The sequence below is a fragment of the Phalacrocorax carbo genome, chromosome 5, assembly GCF_963921805.1.
Source record: "Phalacrocorax carbo chromosome 5, bPhaCar2.1, whole genome shotgun sequence".
In the NCBI taxonomy this organism is placed as follows: domain Eukaryota; kingdom Metazoa; phylum Chordata; class Aves; order Suliformes; family Phalacrocoracidae; genus Phalacrocorax; species Phalacrocorax carbo.
The window spans coordinates 58589625-58609277 of record NC_087517.1 but is presented as its reverse complement, the minus strand read 5'-3'; the positions used below and the strand labels follow the sequence as shown (position 1 = coordinate 58609277).

The 19653-nt window shown below is 40.1% G+C and overlaps 1 protein-coding gene across 3 annotated transcripts in view; it reads left to right on the top strand.

The window, feature by feature from the left end:
• The window catches only part of TRIM66 (tripartite motif containing 66), a 64703-nt gene extending 48752 nt beyond the window's left edge, over positions 1–15951 (top strand). For 2 of the 3 annotated variants that reach the window (XM_064452665.1, XM_064452667.1), the window contains exons 14-21: positions 593–653; positions 1367–1541; positions 4589–4896; positions 6429–6552; positions 8019–8093; positions 9265–9417; positions 9981–10199; positions 10515–15951. In XM_064452665.1, coding sequence (XP_064308735.1) covers positions 593–653; positions 1367–1541; positions 4589–4896; positions 6429–6552; positions 8019–8093; positions 9265–9417; positions 9981–10199; positions 10515–10574 — 1175 coding nt within the window. In that variant the 3' untranslated portion in view covers positions 10575–15951. The remainder of the gene's footprint in view (positions 1–592; positions 654–1366; positions 1542–4588; positions 4897–6428; positions 6553–8018; positions 8094–9264; positions 9418–9980; positions 10200–10514) is intronic. The other variant, XM_064452666.1, reaches the window with a different exon arrangement.
• Positions 15952–19653: the final 3702 nt, after the last annotated feature.

The window sequence follows — 19653 nt, the reverse complement described above, 5'->3', positions numbered from 1 at the left end:
TTACTTATGTTGTTCCATGTATAAGGATGAATGTGGTGTAGGGGAATAGACAGGGATCGGCGACCGGAAGATCACGGGATGTGACGGAAAGATAGACTCCTCCCCATAGGAGTGGCAGGAACAGGAAGCGCAAGAGCTATATAAGCGTGTGACGCAGCTAAATAAACGGGCATTTTGTATCCATCATATTGATGTCTGTGCATCACTGCCCCCAGGGTGGGTAGAGCCCTGTGTCCCGGAGATATGCGGCCCAAGATAAGTTCTCCCGTAGAAGCGTACAGCTACAATGTGGCATGGCTGTGTACATATATAATTCCCTGGGAATGTACCCATTTTGACAAAATATTTTGCAAAGGCTCCTCATATTCAGTACAGAAGCTGTGGTTAAAAGCAAAGAGGAAGACAAAGACTATATCCCAGAATAGAAAATAGCATACACATTTTCTATACATATAGATGAAATGATTCCATAATTCACTTATGATATCATATTAAACACCAGTCAGAAGTACATGAATATTGAAGTACTTTCTACCCTAATCTTACTCTGATATTATAAATATTTTATTCATTTTCTTATCTTCTGTTCCAGATTCCAATAACTCTGAAAAGGAACATTTTGAAATGGATATGAAAAGCAATCAGAATATCAGGTAGCAGTCTTTTTTTATACAAAAGCACTGGTGATGAAATTTTATGCATGTATTTAGAAAATTTGTCATACTTAGTGATAACAGAGAACTTAAAAAGAATACAAGACTCCTTACAGACAATAATTCTGGAAGTTGTAAAGTATTCTCTTAAATTTGAAAACTACAATTTAAGTGGTGGGTTCATGTATTACTGTTACTCTGTGTAATTTTCCAGAATTAATAGATGTTTTTAAAACGTATCTCACTTGACCAATTAGAAACTGTTTTGCCTGAATTAACCTAAAAATATAATGGGAACAAGATTAACATTATCTCAACAATTTTATAAAATATTGTTATCAGCTACTGCTGTGATAATATTTTAAAGTAAAGTTGCTGATATGCTGTGTTCCTGCTCGAAGCCAGCCACACTGAAAATATCAAGCATGACTTAAACTGGAATAATTAAAACAAGAATATGTGGAGTGGGGCAAAGTTTTAGCACAGAAGTTAGTAATGCATTTACACATGATTAATTTAAAGTGATTGCATTTGCATTTCTTAAAGAATTGGCATGTGAAAAAGAGTCCAGATTTTCAGTGTTTAGCCAGCAGAGTCACAGATAGAAAGGAAAAGGAACACAAACAATAGTGTGTGAAAAATGTTGAAAGTGAGTAGGGAGGAGAATTTTGTGGAATATGAATTAGTTTAACCATGTGTCATTTTGATTGTAGAGCTGGCCCTAAGGAGCAGAAGATCCCCTATGTGCGACTGGAACGTCTGAAAATATGTACATCAGAAGCGGGGGAGCTCCCAGTGTTTAAGCTCCAGCCACAGGACAGTGAGCAGGGGGGCAATTTCCTCCTGATAATTGAATGTGGGACCCAGTCTTCAAGTATGTCTATAAAGGTGAGTGGAGTTTCTTGGAGGTTTTACCTGCTTTCTCCCCTTCATCCCACTGGCTTGTACCCACAGTTTCTGAAAGTTATTATACGCTAAACATGTCTGTTGATTCATTTCACACTTTGACACTTCAGTGATGTGTTGAAGTAAGAGGGAATGCAGCTTTTAGTTTGCTGTGTATCTCCCTGATACTTCCATTTCTGAGAAGTTGTCTCTGGGATTGGATAGCTGTAGTCACAGAATGACAGAATGGCAGGGGTTGGAAGGGACCTCTGGAGATCATCTTGCCCAGCCCCCCTCCTTGAGCAGGCACACCCAGAGCAGGGGGCACAGGAACGCATCCAGGCAGGTTTTGAATGTCTCCAGGGAAGGAGACTCCACAGCCTGTTCCACAGCTCTGTCACCCTCACAGGAAAGAAGTTTTTCCTCATGTTCAGGTGGAACTTCGTGTGTTCCAACTTGTGCCCATTGCCCCTTCTCCTGTCATTGGGCACCACTGAAAAGAGTCTGGCCCCATCCTGTTGACACCCACCCTTCAGATATTTATAAGCATTGATAAGATCCCCCTCAGTCTTCTCTTCCAGGTGGAACAAACACAAGTGTCTCAGCCTTTCCTCATAAGGGAGATGCTCCAGTCCCCTGATCATCTTTGTAGCTCTCTGCTGGATTCCTTCCAGTAGTTCCTTGTCTTTCTTGAACTGGGGACCCCAGAACTGGATACCGTAATCCAGATGTGCCTCAGTAGGGCAGAGTAGAGGGGGAGGATAACCTCCCTCGACCTGCTGGCCACACTCCTTTTAATGCACACCAGGATATTGTTGGCCGCCTTGGCCACAAGGGCATGTTGCTGGCCCATGGTCAGCTTGTTGTCCACCAGCACTCCCAGGTCCTTCTCAGAAGAGCCGCTTTCTGGTAGTTCAGTCCCCAGCCTGTACTGGTGCATGGGGTTGTTCCTCCCCAGGTGCAGGACCTTATACTTGCTCTTGTTGAATTTCATGAGGTTCCTCTCAACCCAGCTCTCCAGCTTTCCAGCCTGTCCAGGTCTCGTTGGATGGCAGCACAGCCTTCTGGTATATCAGCCCCTCCTCCCAGCTTGGTATCATCAGCGAACTTGCTGAGGTTACGCTCTGTCCCTTTATCCAGGTCACTGATTGAATGTATTGAACAGGACTGGACCCAGCTCTGCTGGGGAATGCTGCTAGTTACGGGCCTCCAACCATACTCTGACCCTCTGAGCTCTGCCCTTCAGCCAGTTCTCTATCCATATCACTGTCCTCTCATCTAACCCACACTTCCTTAGCTTGCCTGTGAGGAGGCTATGGGAGACAGTGTCGAATGCCTCACTGAAGTCAAGTAAACAACATCCGCTGCTCTCCCTTTATTGACCCAGCCAGTCACACCATCATAGAAGGCTATCAGGTTGATCAAGCATGATCTTTCCTTGGTGAATCCATGTTGACTGCTTCTGATAACCTTCTTTTCCTCCACATGCCTGGAGATGACCTCCAGTATGAACTGCTCCATCACCTTTCCAGGGATGGAGGTGAGGCTGACTGGCCTACAGTTTCCTAGGTCGTCCTCCTTGCCCTTTTTGAAGATTGGAGTAACATTTGCTTTCCTCCAGTCCTCAGGCACCTCTCCTGTCCTGCACGACCTTTCAAAGATGATAGAGAGTGGCTCAGCAAAAACATCCACCAGCTCCCCCAGCACTCGCAGGTGCATCCCATCGGGGCCCATGCATTTGCAAGGATCTAGTTTGCCTAGGTGATCTCTGACCCAATCGTCCTCAACCAAGGTGGAGTCCTCCTTTCTCCAGATTTTTTCTCTCTCTTCTTGGGGCTGGGATGCCTGAGGGCCAGCCTTAGCAGTAAAGACTGATGCAAAGAAGGCATTCAGTAACTCCGCTTTCTCTGTGTCCTGCATTACCAGGGCCCCTTCCTTGTTCAGCAGTGGGCCCACTGTATCCCCAGTCTTCCTTTTACTGCTGATGTATTTAAAGAAGCCGTTCTGGTTATCCTTGACATCTCTTGCCAGATTTTGTTCCAAGTGGGCCTTGGTCTTCTTTGTCACATCTCTGCACACCCTGACAACATTCCTATATTCCTTCCAAGTGGCCAGTCCATTTTGCCACATACTGTGAACCTCCCTTTTCCATCTGAGTTTCTCTAGAAGCTCTTTGGTCATCCATGCAGGTCTCCTGGCTCCTCTGCCTGACTTCTTCCTCCTGGGGATGCACCGATCTTGAGCTCAGAGGAAGTGGTCCTTGAATACTGTCCAGCTCTCTTGGACACCCCTGCCTTCTGGAGCCCTAGCCCATGCGATTCCTCTAAGCATGTCTTTGAAGAGGCCAAAATTGGTTCTCTTGAAGTCCAAGGTTGTAACCCAACTTGTCACCCTGCTTCTATCACGCAGGATCCTGAACTCGACCATCTCATGGTCACCGCAGCCAAGGCTACCCCCAACTCTCACATCCTCAACCAGCCCTTCTTGGTTCATTAGCAGTGTTTTGTATTCTTAGCAAACAACCTGGCTCATCTGTCTAGTTACAGATACAGGATAAATAGCTTAAAACTCACCTGAATGCATATTTGAGTGATAGTAACCGATTCCAGAAATCACAGTGTAATAGATTTTTAAAAGCTTTGTATCCTATTGCTTCAATCCAGTCTTGAGTGTGAACTTCTTTCCACAGAAGGAAATGGGAATTTCTGGTAGGAACAGAAAAATATACTATGGGGGTTTTTTTTAGCTGTTTACTGTAAAATTTACAAATAAGATTGTAAAGTATCCTGTTTCTACCATCTGTGATGTGAAACGTCTACAGCTCTCTCACAGTGCTATTACAATGTGGTATGTGGAGGAAATGACTGGTCACCGTCACCTGGCCAGCCAGTGGCAGATGTCAAGCTGAGCATGAGCCTGCTGAACCCTAGTGCCCTCTCCAGTAGAGTTCACTGCAGAGAAACCATTTTGTCTGCAGATAACCACTGCTGTTATGTCTTCTTATATATGAAAATGATGTTTGTGTGATCCCAGATTTTTCTTCCTTCAAGATAAATAAAGATAGTCCACCTGAAGGACTGAAATCCAAAGAAGAGAACTCTGAGGACGGAAAATTTCTCATATTCCAGGCTGCAGGACAGACACAATCTCCTCCTGTAGACACTGCATCTGTTGATCAGAAGCTCAGCAATGGCATCTCCAACATGAAAAAATCTCCAGTTACTCAGGAAGTCAATCCAATTGAAAATGAAGATTTCTGTGCTGTGTGTCTTAATGGAGGAGAACTGTTGTGCTGTGATCACTGCCCCAAGGTCTTCCATCTCTCCTGCCATGTTCCAGCCCTGCTCAGCTTTCCAGTGTGAGTATGTATGACATTTTGCTAATGTGCTCAGTTTCTGCTCACTGCCTTGGGGCAGAATGTATCCTCAGGGATGTATGTGTCAACCTTACACAAGGGCAAGGACTGCATCTCTCACTTGCCTATTTTTTTTTTTTCCTTGCGAATGGAAGAATTGTCTTACATATTAGGAACCAGTTGAATTATTAACAAGAACTGTTTCCAGCCATGCATGCCCTTTCTGCAGTTATCTGGCCAGTACAACAAAGAAGGTGGCAGAGCTGAACTTTAAAAAAACATTCTTACGACTTTCTGGAGAAAAATAAAATCCTAACTCTCATGTAACATCTGTGGTATAGACGTTGGCCCTTCTCTGCAAGAACAGTGACTAGCACAAGGAAAGGGCAATCAGTGAATTCCTATTCAGTTTTCTAGCCAGTTTTATGGGAGATTTGGGGTTATTGGGGCTTTTGTGGAAATGCTTAGGGCATTGGTTTCCCTAAGACAAACATTCCCTAGCAACTTGTCACAGATGAATTGTATGCGACAAAGAGCCAGAATTAAGTACACATCCACATAGTGAACTTGAAAAGTGAGGCTGAATAATGTGCATTACTGGTGGTGTATAATTCTGAATTCTGTTACAAATCATTACCAGGTGGGACCAGAGGCACCTTCATTTGTGCCAAGCCCAAATAACTGTCTCAGCTGAGAAAAATATGTTGTGAGATACTAGTTTGGAGATTCTGGTTTGTTCTTTCTGTTTAGAAAGCAGGACTTTCCATCTTTTGCCTTTTCATTCTTCTCTCTAATAGCTAAGTCAGTATTAAACCTCTGGTTTCAAAACAATGTGAAAACACAGTTTTCCTTTTAAAATAAACTCCTTAGGGAAAGTTAAATTCTAATGCAATAAATTAATTCCCTTAACTGAAGTTCTGTCTTCATAGTTCTTTAATATATCTTCATCTATAATTATTCAGGCCCTGATGTTGCAGAAGTTGCATCACTGCCTTCATGAAATTCTTCAAGAGGTTTCAGAAAATGGATCTACTAGGAACGATGCTTATGTCTATGCAGAATTATGTCTGGTTTGGGAGCTTATGTGCTAGCATATGTTATGAGCTTTTCTGATAATGCTGATTTCTTAGATAAATATGTCAGTTATCATATCAATTGATAATAAATATATCAATTATCAAGTGTATCTGGTTTTCTCTTATGACCCAACTGTTGGCTATTTCTCCTTAATGTTTTTTAAACAGTGCTTAAGTCAATACAGCTGCACACACTGCTGATACGTGATTTCAAACACTTACTATTTTGTCTTTTTCTCTGTGACAGAAAAAGTGCAATGAGTAGAATCTGAAATTATTACGCTTCTAATTAGATTCAAATCTCTTGAAAACATCTGGTACAATGGGCTTCAGAATGCCTGCTATTGTAATACTAGTTAAGGATGAGACTTGTTTCCAAATACAGAGAGTCCTGAGGTTAGTTATTTGACAAGGTTGCTGACAAAATTTGATGCAAGTTTTTGTTTTCTTGTTTTGCAGAGGAGAATGGGTGTGCACACTTTGCCGTAATCCAGTGAAGCCAGAGGTAGAATACGACTGTGAAAACACACGCTACAGCCACAGCTATAATGCACAATACGGCCTTGACGACTATGACCAGAAGGTGGGAATAACTATATATTGTACTATTTAGAAAAATACATATGATCTCAGCATGGAGCTTTGCCTCTTCATTGGAAAGATGATTGTTTTGACTTGGTTGCTACCTGAATATATCAGAGAGTAGTAAATACAACAAAAGCATTGTCAGTATTCAGTTATATCATTCTATTCTATCTAGGCATTGCTGTTCAATTTTAAAATGAATGACACGTTATAGAAAGACGAAACTGGAATTCCTTTCTCCTTTGAACAGGGAAGTCGCACTCAGCAGCAGAGCAAGCTTCCCTGAGTCAACTTTACCTGGCTTTCTGCCACTGAATCTTTTTCTTTAAGACTTGGCACCTTCTCAGACATCTACTTAGGCTAGTTGCAATGACATTTTTGTGATGTAGACGCTTTTTGACTTTCAGCTGGTTTGAAATCATCATACAGTCTTCATATGTACTATTAATCCCCTTGAAGATGACATTTAGGCACAATTAACTCAGCCTAGATGAAAGCTTATCTCTTTACATCCCCATTACCAGTTTCCTCTACCAAATCTCCTATGAAAAATGCCCTTTCTTGAAGTCCACTTGGTACTTGGAAGCCACAAGTCCCAAATAAATGTCCTGTGTATATTGGTGACAGCTGGACAGGGAGGCTATAGCCTGCATAGCTGAGTGCAGATGCTGAGCTGGCCCTGCACAAATGAAGTCTAGAACAAGGCACTGGTCTAGTTTGTGCACCATACATAAAAACAGCAGCAACAGTTCTCAGAGCACTGGGGCGCTGTGGCAAGGCCTGTGAGCATAGCTGCAGCACTAAAATTAATTCATGCTGTTTCCAGACCTGAGCTACTCTGTCCATACAGAGCTGGACATAACTTCTGGATGTTGGTGTGATCCCTGTTTCTATTGGATTGGGCACAATTGGCCAGAAATATTTAGGATCTGGGTCTTGATTAGTGAGGATCTATTTAGAAAATGGAGTTGATTAGAAATTCCATTGCTTGTGAGCAAACATAGCTTACAATGTTTTTGTAATGCATTTTTTTTTTTGCATCAGTGAAAAAACCAAAGACTAGTATAAGTATTTTACAAGCTAACAATGATTAAATGGATCTGTTTTCATGCAGTACTATCAATTACATAACTTACGTCCATTTGTATGAATGGATATGAAGAGTGTGAAACATTTTCCATTTAACTGTTTCCACGCTGTTGCTGCTGGAAATGCACATGCATACACAAACATTTTTACATAAGATTTTTTTTCTTGCATTTCTTGACTATTGTCACTTTCAAAACAATAAAAATGCTATGAGGCAAAATGTCCCCCAGGTTCGAGTGAAGTGTGCCATTTTGCATGAGAAATGCACAGACTACATTAAAACTTCTCTTAGTGTTAGTATGATTGATTAAGTAAGGGCCAGAATGAAGCTCACCTGTTTTGAATTTAAATGTATTTCAAATTTGGCTTCTACAGAAGTGTGAAAAGCTGCTGCTTTCCCTGTTCTGCAGTAGTATGAGCCTCCCATTCCATGAACCTGTCAGCCCCCTGGTAAGTACTGCACATGCACAGATCAGAGGGACTCCAAAGAATACTCTGGCACACCTGACAAGTTTCTCCTTTGTCTTCTTGACATATCTTGAAAGATATTTATTAGGTTTTTTTCTGAACATTATTGCTTCTAGGGAAGGGTAGACGTTTCCCTCTTGCAAGTGTTTTGAAGGTGCCAGTTTGGAGGCAGGTAAATGCTGGCCAATGTTCTCAGGCCAGGTTTGGGTGCCAATTTAAGGTGTTGGTCGGATACTAAGGGTATATGAGGGGTTCCAGTGATTAAGAAAGTTGACTTGCTGCGTAGATGGAGAATGCCGTACTGCCATAAAAGAGATCTGCTTTAGAAATAACCCAGACCCCCTCTTTTCTGGTGTTTTTCACAAAGCTGGTAGTGTAACCGCATTCATGGGAAGATGTAGAGACTGCTGTTTCATCCATGTACTCAACATTTGCAAAATTAACCGGCTGTTTTAAGGAAGATGTAGATTCATGCTGTTGTAACAATAGAATACAACGTGAAACAAGTTGGAGGAGGAAAATGAGAGGCGGGGAAAAAGTTTTTATGTGAAGGAATAGTCCAAATAAAAATATAAAAAAAAACCATCCCACCTAAGAAAGCTTGCAATGAACTTATGGAACATGTGACCTCACAAGTAGGTTTTGACCCAGAAAGATTTAAGGAGTGGGCTATCCTGGTAGCTGGTGCCCATTGAAAAAGACTGCTCTTGAACTTTAAAAAGAGTGCATAGTAGCATATTTTTAGTCTCACTTGACAGACTACTTCCCACAGAATCAGCTGCCAGTATCTCAGCACATTATTTTTATAACTGCTTGGGGGAAATGTTAGCTAATATTCAATGTTACATAGATTATTGATTATGGTTAAAAGATGACATTTATATCTGGGGATAAACTTTAGAAAGTGCAAATAGCAGAGTAGTCACTGAAGTGTGCTATTTCCAAGATCAGTCTTCCAAGCAAATATGTTTTTAATCAACCAAAAAGCACCCAGGATGATGATGTGCAAGTGTAGGGACCAAAAGACTAGAGCACTCTTCCTTGGTGCAAGGAATCCTCTGCAGTGACTTCTGCCCAAACTTGGGTAGAAGTCACTGTAGAGGAAATGTTTTAATTAAAAAGGTTACATATCTGCGTTTCATTCTTATTGCAGGCTCGGCATTATTATCAGATTATCAAAAAGCCAATGGATTTGTCAATCATACGAAAAAAGCTGCAAAAAAAGGACAAGTCTCACTATTCTGCACCTGAGGAACTTGTGACTGACGTGCGTCTCATGTTTTGGAACTGTGCAAAGTTCAATTATGTAGGTTTCTAATATGCATTGATGGGGGGTACAAACCAGAGGATTGCTCTGTCACACTGGTGTAACTCATGCTTCCACTGACATCAGATATGCCATTGGGATAAACAGAAGTGTTAATCAGTTTTACTTTTTGGAAACTATTTCTTTTTTTAAAGACAGAAAAGGAGGTATATGTGGATCTGAGAACCTGAGGGACATCTAAGTGGACAACTGTTTGGAATAATTTTGAGTTTGCTGTGAGAAGCCGGTCAGAGCCAGCAAAATAGCTAGGGAAAATGCAGGTGCATAGAAATCCTTAGCAAAGATGACTGCTATTCTTTCTAGTTCACTGCACATCTCTTTTTCTTAGAGGTGCAGAAACATGTTCGTTAATAGCAGCATGTGTTTTTTACTTATATTGTAAATGCGGAGGGAGTAATGGGCTGTAGAGAAGTGGACAGGAGACTAATGGAGATGTAGCAGACAGAACCAAGGCAAGATATTAGGGTAGGGTAGTTATTTGGGTTTGATCCTTGATGATTTCTGTGTGTGGTAACACTGAATGGTTATTCATTCTCTTACAGCCAGATTCAGAGGTTGCTGAGGCTGGACGATGCCTAGATGTATTCTTTGAGGGCAAACTGAAGGAAATTTATCCAGATAGGCATTTTCCTTCAATGCAACAAGATGACTCCGATTCTGAAGAAGTAGAAAGTCAGAATGGCAAAATGCCACCCCAAGATTTTCAGTGGCCATCATATGAACAGGAGTGCATTCAGCCTAAAAGGAGACGGCGCCATGCTGTAAGATTGCAAAAGCAAAAGCATTTGGTTGCTAAGTGGCCACCCTGTTAATTCTGTTTACAGCTACTGATGGGAAGTTTTGACAGGGCTGTGTGGGAAAACTGTCAAGCTTCTATCACAGAGATGTGATCAGTTCTACAATTTTATGTGAAGATCCTCTGAGTGGAATAAAGTGTCAGTTGTGTATAAATGTGTGGGCATGAACAAATGAAGTCTCTCAGGCCACACAGTTAGATTCCTAGCAGAAAAATTTGTCAAGATTTCTAAAAAGACTAAGCGCTCTAGCTATTCACTGTTTGTTTCCTTTGTACACAGGAAAGTGAAAAAAATAAAAGAAAGATGTTTCAGCCAGCTAACAGCCTTCCTCAGGTATGACCTCCTCAAGATATGAGATTTGCTATGAGGAATCCAGCAGCATAACTGACAGAGTTAAGGTGTGTGGGAGGAAAGCAAAGCACTTGGGCTGTTTATTTAAACTCTCCTAATCTGCTGACCATATGCCTTATTTCTAGATCTTGTGGATAGATAACAGATCCAAAGTGTTTGAAGCTGTCAATAGTCAATATGTTAAATCATGTATATGTTTTGCAGTGTTTACACTGAAGTACTAATGTTTTGGTGATTAGGTAATGATGATTAATAATAAAAGTAACATGCTAATACTATCTAATACTGCAGTACCATTTTATAATCTGTTCAACATGACAACTCTATTTTATAGAACACAGGTAACCATGTAATAATCTTGCAATCTCAGTGTGAATGTTGGCCATGCTTTGTGATAAATACAATGTGTAGTCATAAAAGCTGTAATCCAGTTTACTTATTCAATGATTTTCTGAGAGCTTGACTCCTCAAGGCCTATGAGATACAGTCTAACGTGATTATCTGATTAGCTGTTTCTTTTGAAGCAGAGCATTTTCATTAAATCATGAAAAAACAAGTGCTAATAATGCTAATTCTAGGGCTCTGTGTGAGCTCTTTCTCTTTGCAAGGAATGATTCTGCCAGTATGTAATTCATGCTTGGTAAAGCAGCGTGGCACTTCTTGGGTCTCAAAGGTAGCTTTTTAATACAACCCAAGCCAGTTGTTTTTCTTTAAAACAGATATTGGAATTCAGTAAATTAGCTATAAAGCAAATTACATGGTTATAGAAGTGCCTATAAAATAACGTCGTTTATTCCTGTTTTTCTCTCTGCTTATTTCTTGTAGTTGTGATTACCAACAGTGCTAGAAGATGATAATAATGTGTATATGTAGAAGCTCAAACAGAAAGAAAGAATGTCTAAGCTTTTTTTTTTTTTTTCAAATTCACAATGTATTGGCAGAATACCACCAAGGGCCAGAAGACCAATTTTAGAGTTCACCTGAACAAAGGGTAGCATGTAATTGTAAAGCCTGAAAGGTGGGATAGGTAAGAAGACATGACACCTGATCAGAGAGCAGTGGTTTGCAAGCTGCTTCCCACCTCTTCCAGAAGCAGATGAGCCAGAATTTTGCATGACCAATGCTTTCTTCATGTGTGTGAGGGGCATCTTCCTCCTTAGAGCTCTGCCCAGCAGTGTAAAGCTGGGCCGTGGTATGGCTCTGGTAGAGAGGGGTTGCTGCGGATCTCAAACATGGTTAAAGTTCATTTTAATTAGGTTCCTGTAAATAAAGATGATATTTTCAGTATAGTTTATATGGGCTATTTGGTCTGGTAACCATGTATGTTATTTTAGATAACACTTTAAAGTAAAAGTTTATCTATGAAATAATAAGATGTGAATGTTATATTGCACTGTCTATGTGACTTACTGTTTGCCATTAACTTTGTAGCGAGCTAATGTTTTCTTTTATTTGAAGAAATGAAAATCTGGATATTACAAGCTGACTGGAAAACTGTGACATGAAGGGACAGCCTTTACATTTTCTATATGTGAATTTCTATGCATTTGCTTTCTGTCATACTCCTTTTGTCAAAACAGTAAGGTTCTTGGCAGAGGGAAATGAGTGCAGGTTTGTAACTAAATTAATCACCGGTAACTGTGCTACAGGTATCACCTTTTCTCAGTTGGTAATTAATTCCTCCACCAAAGACCTATCTTTTACCATTAATAGCACAAAAAATGATATGCTGTATAGCCTTCATCTAGGGGCAAAGGTAGAAATGGGAGAGACTATTGATGACTTTCTCTTTTCCTGGAAGAGCAGAGTCAACAAGAGCCTGCTTCTATTTCTTAAAGGCTGTAAGTTTGTTAACTGTACCATTAGTTTTGGAGAACACCTGTTTTAATAAAATTTATCCAGGATATATTACACCTTTATTAAAAATAAAAGCGTACCCTTTGGATGTGTGCTGGCAGGACTCTATAGCTTGAGCCCTCTTAAGGCTAACTTTGCTTTTGATTACTTCTCTGAGACATAGCAACAGTTAAAAAAAACCAAAACTAATAAAATTCATGTCATGTTGATAAACAGAACAAAACCTGAACTCATACGTATGCTGTCACATACTTTCAAACACAAATCTGTGGGTCAGCAACTTCACAATACATTGCATAGTGTAAGAACAACATTATCCATCTTGGATGTTGCCTTAAAATTGCTGGCTTGTGATGTTCCTGCTGCTGAACACCATACCACCAGGGCCCATAAATTCTTGGGGGTTTACTCTGTTGAAGTCCAACTGGACACTGGTAATGGCACTGACAGGTATGAAAGGAAGGGTCTCTCTTCTAAAATCTAACAGTCCACGTGGCTCACAAGAGAAGTGATGGTTATGTAGTTACTTTTTCTTCTATCACACAGCGTGTTTCACAATGCAGAAGATGTAGGAATAGGAAAGGAAGCAAGGAGGAACCCCTGAAGTTTTCCTCTGGAAGTAAGTATAGCAGAAACCTCAGCGAATACACTAGGTTCCTGCAAATGCAACCAAGGGCAGGATTTTTCCTTTTGTTTTTAGTAATGGGTTACATGTAGAATGGGAAAATCCTCTTTGTGCTTAAGCAGTTGGAAAAGAGATTAATTACACTTCAGTAATAGGTCTGTTGAAGAAGAAATGACAGCCACAAATTTGACTTTCATTCCCCTACAGCCTATTTCAAAGATGTACTACTTCCAGTATCATCACAGCAGAATGGTGTTGCAGTTAATACAAGCAGGTGTTTAGCAATTCAGATTTATCAAATGACTGCATGTTCATATGTGTAATGTGCTTTGCTGAACAATAAAATATGTGAAAAGTATTTTTGAACATCAATCTGAAATTTTTGCTCTTGAGTACATCTGCTTTCAATTAATATATGGATTATATAACATCATTTAATACTTATTAGCTATTAAGTTGTTGATAACTACTGATGGCAAAGCAGAATGGTTACAAAAGCAGCTATGCAAACACAGGAGATCAGCTTTCTATTTGTGCTGGAATTTTCAATACCAAGATGATATTTTGCCTTTTTGTTTTTCAGTTAGTGTAAGTTAGTGAGAACCAAACATGCCATGATAAAGTAACAAAAATGTTTGCAGTTTAACTGTATGTATACATTAAAGTGCCAAGAAACATACCACTTACTAGTGAGGTGAAAAAACTATTGTAGTGTACTCAGAAGGAATCAGAAGAGGTATTCTAAAATTGAAAGTGCTAGAAAATGAAGAATTATGGAATAATTTGCAAAAAATAGAACAAGAATACTCTACTGGCAAAAAGTCAAGCGGACACTGCAAGTGTTTTTCTGTCGTTATTGGTTCCTCTCGGTTTGGTTTATGGGAGGATAAAACTATCAGCAGTAACCTTCTGACCTGGAGGCCTACTGGCTTGAGGGGGAAAGAATCTGACTTTCGGGGTTACAGCTGTGCTGCTCTTCAGACATAATTAAGGGAGAATTTGTAGGTAGAGGTAACTTTTTAATTGTTTAATTTAATTAATTAATTTAATTTCCTCTTTATAGAGGAAAATGTAGAAAAACTTCTGGGCATGAAATGCCTTCAAGTGTGAAATACAGGCAATAGACTTAAAAGATAAATACTAGCTGAGTTTCTCTGACGTTAGTTAGATATGAACAAGATAATCTGAGGGAAAATAAAGACAAGCAGCAGTCGTGGGCTAAGGAGGATGCACATCTTTTGAAGCTGTCTTTGTAGATCAGGAGCAAGAAGAGACACATGGAGTGACTGTTTTTTGAGAAATGTTAACCCACTGTCTGTTTTTATCCTTTAGTAAATGTTTATGAAAGTCCATTTTATTGTGCAGTTAATGTGTGTTTTCATGAGAGCATTTTGTAGATTAGTAGCATTTAATCTACTAAATAGACTTCCATAGAAGTTTATATTAGGGTATGCAACAGTAGGAACACGGTATTTGGATGGCTTTGTTGTGACAAGTGTTTACTGTGACGGGAATACTTACTGTGGAGATGAGAAATTGCAACGTTCAAATCTGTGGCCAAATTTCTAGCTCCGCTTGCTCCATTTTCTTTCCAAGTGTCTGAAAAGAGGTTCTTGAAAGATACTTTTCAGATAAGTTCTTCCTGCATAGGATGTAATTTGTAACAGATTCCCTGTAAACTCTATCTCACAGTATATTTTTGCTGTAGAAAAGTCATTTTTAGGTTAAGGAGATAAGACATGCAAGTGTTTTTCCCAGAACAAATAGGGTAGTGTCTGAAGGTCAGGGAGTATTTTGCTGCTTTTGGAGAGTGTTTGAGATGGTTACCAGTTTAATGGAAGTAGCAACATGATTTATGGTTGTGCTGTGGATGTTAGTTTATAAGTTACTATTCTTGATTTTGATTGTAGCGCCTAGGACAATTATGTCAGTACGGAAGTGTTCCAGAGGCAGTCTGATACTGAGGCAATGCTTATTAAATTTGTTGTGAAAGTCAGTGAGGGGATCCAGGTTTCCCGTACAGATGACAGAGATGTCAGTTACTTTAGGCATAATATAGATGGTATGTTCCTAGATGGTCTGTGCTGAGATGATATATCTGGCCTTTTTTCCAACATTTCTCCCTTACCCGATGCATGTGATTGCTTGCCACACTAGAATGATTTTTTGACAATGTTTCTCATTAACAGTCATGAGTTCACTTTAGATGGGGGGAAAAGAATGTATTTTTATACACTGACATTTGGGCAGGAAAAGAAACATACTTAAATACTTTTCCTTTTCTGATGAATTTAGTAAAAGCAGGAACAGTTCTTACATCTCTCATAAATTCCGTACTTGCTCAATATTCCATGATGATCCTCCTCTAGGAAAATGTGTTGGTGCTATTTCATTTTACAGTAGACTTCCTCGAGTTTCTTGATGTCATGCAGGTATGGGACAAACAGAGAAGTCATGAGATGCCTTATGGGAAATTTACAGTTAAAACATTGTAAAGTATTCAGATTGGAGCGAATGTTTGGGTTGTACCTCTGAAATGGTAAGATTTGCTCCTGTGGATAGATGTTATAGACTTAGCTGGTTGCCAAGTCTTGTGCTGACTGCCTACACTGGGCTGAACTTCTCTCCTGGCTGAATGAACAAACACAGCACCCTAATAGTGTTTCAAATGTTGAATTAATCTGGTTTTATATGGGGCTCAGCAAATGTCAGCATAGAGTGATCATGAAAAACCAGTAGAACCGTGCTATCTTCAGGCACTGAAAGTAAAACAGATAAAATTGGGTTTTAGTAGGAAAGTTAGGGTATTGGAGATGGGATATTTTATGTAGTCGTTTCTGGATCGTATGGTAATTTATAAGTCTGTATTCATTTAATAAATAATAGCATAGTTTGCTATTTACTACACGTCTAATATTTCTTGCAACAGCATTAAAACAGACAAAAATTTAAGTCAAGGAAACAGTTTATGCACATGTCGATACAGTATTGCTTAGTCTGTGGTGTATAGTGCACACTTCTGAATTTACAGATCACTGGGCCAAGGTAAGTAGTTCTGTCCTGCAGCCAAACAGCAAACGGAAAACACCCTTAATCTCTAATAATGAAAATATTAATAGAATAACCAGCAGACTGTGCAAAAGTATTGTGTAAGTCACAGATATTAAACAAAATGCTTAGATGATATTTTATTTACAGTATAAATAAAGAAACAATATATGGCTTAGATTAAGTGAAAATCAATTCAACATTCATCCTTACATCCTACCCAAACTCTGTGCTGTGTCTTACACATAACTAAATACCCCAGGCATCTGCGGTGCAGTATGTTAACACATTCAGGTGGGCTTCAGCTTATGAGAAATAACACTAGAAAATGTGGTGCTTTAAGCAAACACTAGACACTCCTCTGTTTCTTTTTCCCTGTGGTCTCTGAGGGCTTTAAAAACATTGGTAAACTGTCTCTCATCCATGCTTGTGTTTTATTATTATAAATATTTCCCATTTATAACTGTGAAAAACAGCATGATAAGCTAATGGAACAAGTGAGCAGCAGAGATGGAAATTGAATATAGCCCTCGGACCTGGTTGCAGGATTATCATCTAGCGTTAAATGAAAGTATTGTGAGACATTTCAGGTTTGGGATGCCTGGCTAAAACTGTTCATTAGGGAGGAGGGGATTTGGCTCTGGCACCATGCTGCAAATGGTGCCTGGGGTTAGCATCTCCAGCCCTGGAGCGGTGCTGAGAATCACACAAACATTTTCACACCTACAGGGAAGTTTTATCCAGTGAAGGGGAGTGGGGCAATGCTCAATCCGCTGCTGCAAACCACCACTGCCTTACGGCATGGGAGCAGTCACAGTGGCCTGGGCAACGTGGATACTATAACAGTAATATCTGGCTGACTGAGGTTACCTCAGGGATATTACAAGCAGAACGGGTTTTCTCCAGTGAATGAATCTCATAAAGGCTCCCCAGAAGTAATTAATATTCCACACCATTTGAGAAAAATGAAAGCCTTCCTCTTTATTTTTGATCTTTTAAATACTGCAAAAACCTCTGCCGTGCTAGCATTATTGATTGGCATGAGTCTGCTGGACAAGGAAATCACAGCAATGATCTTTTGAGGTGACAGTCTCACTGCTTGGTCATAGCTCTTGCATCGTGTTCAAAGCCCCTCCCAGACTGGTAGCGCCCTACTATGCTGTGCTGTGTTGCATCAAGCCAGGCTGAGCCCTGTGCCACGGGGCCTGTAATCCCCGCGGAGAGGCAGCCTGCTGTGGACGCATGCTGGACAGGTGGGAGCACCCTGGAGATGTTCAGCCCCTGAGCTGGGAAAAGTGTTGCTCCAGCACACCCTTCATCTGCTATCTAGATGACTCATATAGCAGAAAGATATTTAATGGAAGGAGAATATATAATTTCCTTCATTTCACTGCTCCTAATTAGGAAATACTGTAAATATCTGAGTATATTTATAGCCAGAGAACTCAGCCTTCTACTCCTCTGGCTATAGAAGCATGCAAAATTAGTCTGATTCTGCATTATTGGATTTTACTGCTTACAAATAATACATGTTCGCTTTACAAATAAATTTACATTGGTTGCCTCACCTCTTCCCAGCTGTCAGTCCTATAACACCCTTCTCATTTTGCATTATTAATTCAGCAGTTTGTAATTAAATGATTAGCTAATCATTTTTCCCCCAAGATTACTTGTGTAAATGTGTTGAAGACTGATTGATTTAGCTGAGGTCACTCAGAGATAGTTTAGCCTTCAAACTCACCATTATGAAGGATGAGAAACAAAGAGGAACAGATCTCGTGAGGAAAAGGCTCTCTGAGCTGGGGGCAGGAGCACTGTGTCTTTTAACTTTGCACATGTTTTCTTGTAATTCCTGGGGGTGGAAAAAGGGTTCTGGAACTAGAGATCCAAAATCACATGGCTTTTTTTTTGGTGTTCATATTACTTTACCTGTCAAAACTGCAGCTCAGATTTTAAAATGCATCATGATAACTATTTGATTTCTCCTTTATTTTATACTGTCTCATCGTATGGGAACAAAAGGAGAATTCCATTAAAGGCATTAAGGGTGAGTAAACACAAAAGGGCAATACTATGGAGGTGGCATTGCAGTGTTGTTATTGCTGGTTTTGTCAGAGAAGTTAAGTTCTATGTATAACTGTGCCCACTGATTTGAGTAAAACTGCTTCTGCAGATCGTATGAAAAGATAAAATGTTTATGCAGTTGTAACGGAGTGGGAGGAGACAAAGGTAACTTCATTTCTCCCTCAGTTAGTTTTTGCAACAAAATGGGTGGTTTCCTCAGGTTCCTCAAAAACATATATGTCCTGGTCACTTCAAGAGGTGGCGGCACAGCCTCAGTGGGTCAGTAAACTTTAATGATGCAGCAAAGCTCAGGTTTTCCCAATATTCCCTTTAGACCAAATGACGCAGCGAGGCAATTTACTCGTCGCCGGTAATGGGAGACTCACCACCCTGTGTTAAGGTAATGGGAAGATTTGGCACGCAGGCTGCTAGGCTGTCTGTAGGGTAGCAAGCAGAGTTGGTACTTCTAAAACAAGGCAGTTGGCTCCCTCTGCTGATTTGCTGCATGATGTCAGTTGTTTTAAGCAAAGAGCACGCTCCTCCTTGAGGACCTGGAGGTTCCAGTACCGTCGTGCCGGCTGGTTTTAATGTGGTTCCTCTCCCTGTGAAGTATCTGCGAAGCTGTTTGTTCCCCTTTAGCTTAAAACCTGTACAGACCTTTACAAAGATTAATATATGTATTTATAACCAAGACTCGAACTGTGATGTGGCAGCTGAGTATAAGCATTTTAGGTAAAACCTCCATAAAACCATAATTACACCCATCTGTTTCCCTTAAGTATCCAATAGAAAGCAGCGCTTATACGTCTCTTGATAGCTCGTTCTCAATCTGGTATTATGTGGAAAGAGTGAAATTAATTTTCCCCTTAATTTTCTTCCTAGAAAAAGATAGTGCTTAAATTCAAATATATGAGAAAACGAAGCTGAAAGCATTCATCAAATGAGCTTTATTTGTATATGGATAGTGCCAAAACAGCAGTGTTTTCCAAAAGTCTCTCTTACCCTTATGCACCGATTATGGAAAAGACAGAACAGCCACATTTCCAATGAAGCTGTGGCCATATGAATAGATATTAACGATAAGCAAACACATACTATTTCTAAAAAATGCATACAGTTGCATCAAAGCTGTTGGATACAAAAAAAAGTTTGTAAATAGCTGTAAACTGAATTATCATTGAGAAGTTACACAAACAAGCCTTACTGTTATGGCCTGGCTGTTCTGTGATTGTTTGACCAGGTTGTCACTTGGGGTAAATTGGTGAACACAGTGGAAGGCTGTGAAAGGCCAGTTTCCACTGTGGCAGGACTGATGCTCTGGCTCTGAAACTGATACATTTTTATAGCCAAAAACGGAACTGATTTGACATGCTATCGGGGGGTGTGGGGGGTGTGTGTGTGTGTGAGAAAAAGAAAAAAATTGGACTAAGAGAACTTGTCTGCTTGTGGGGTTTTTACCACTTATTGGTAAAC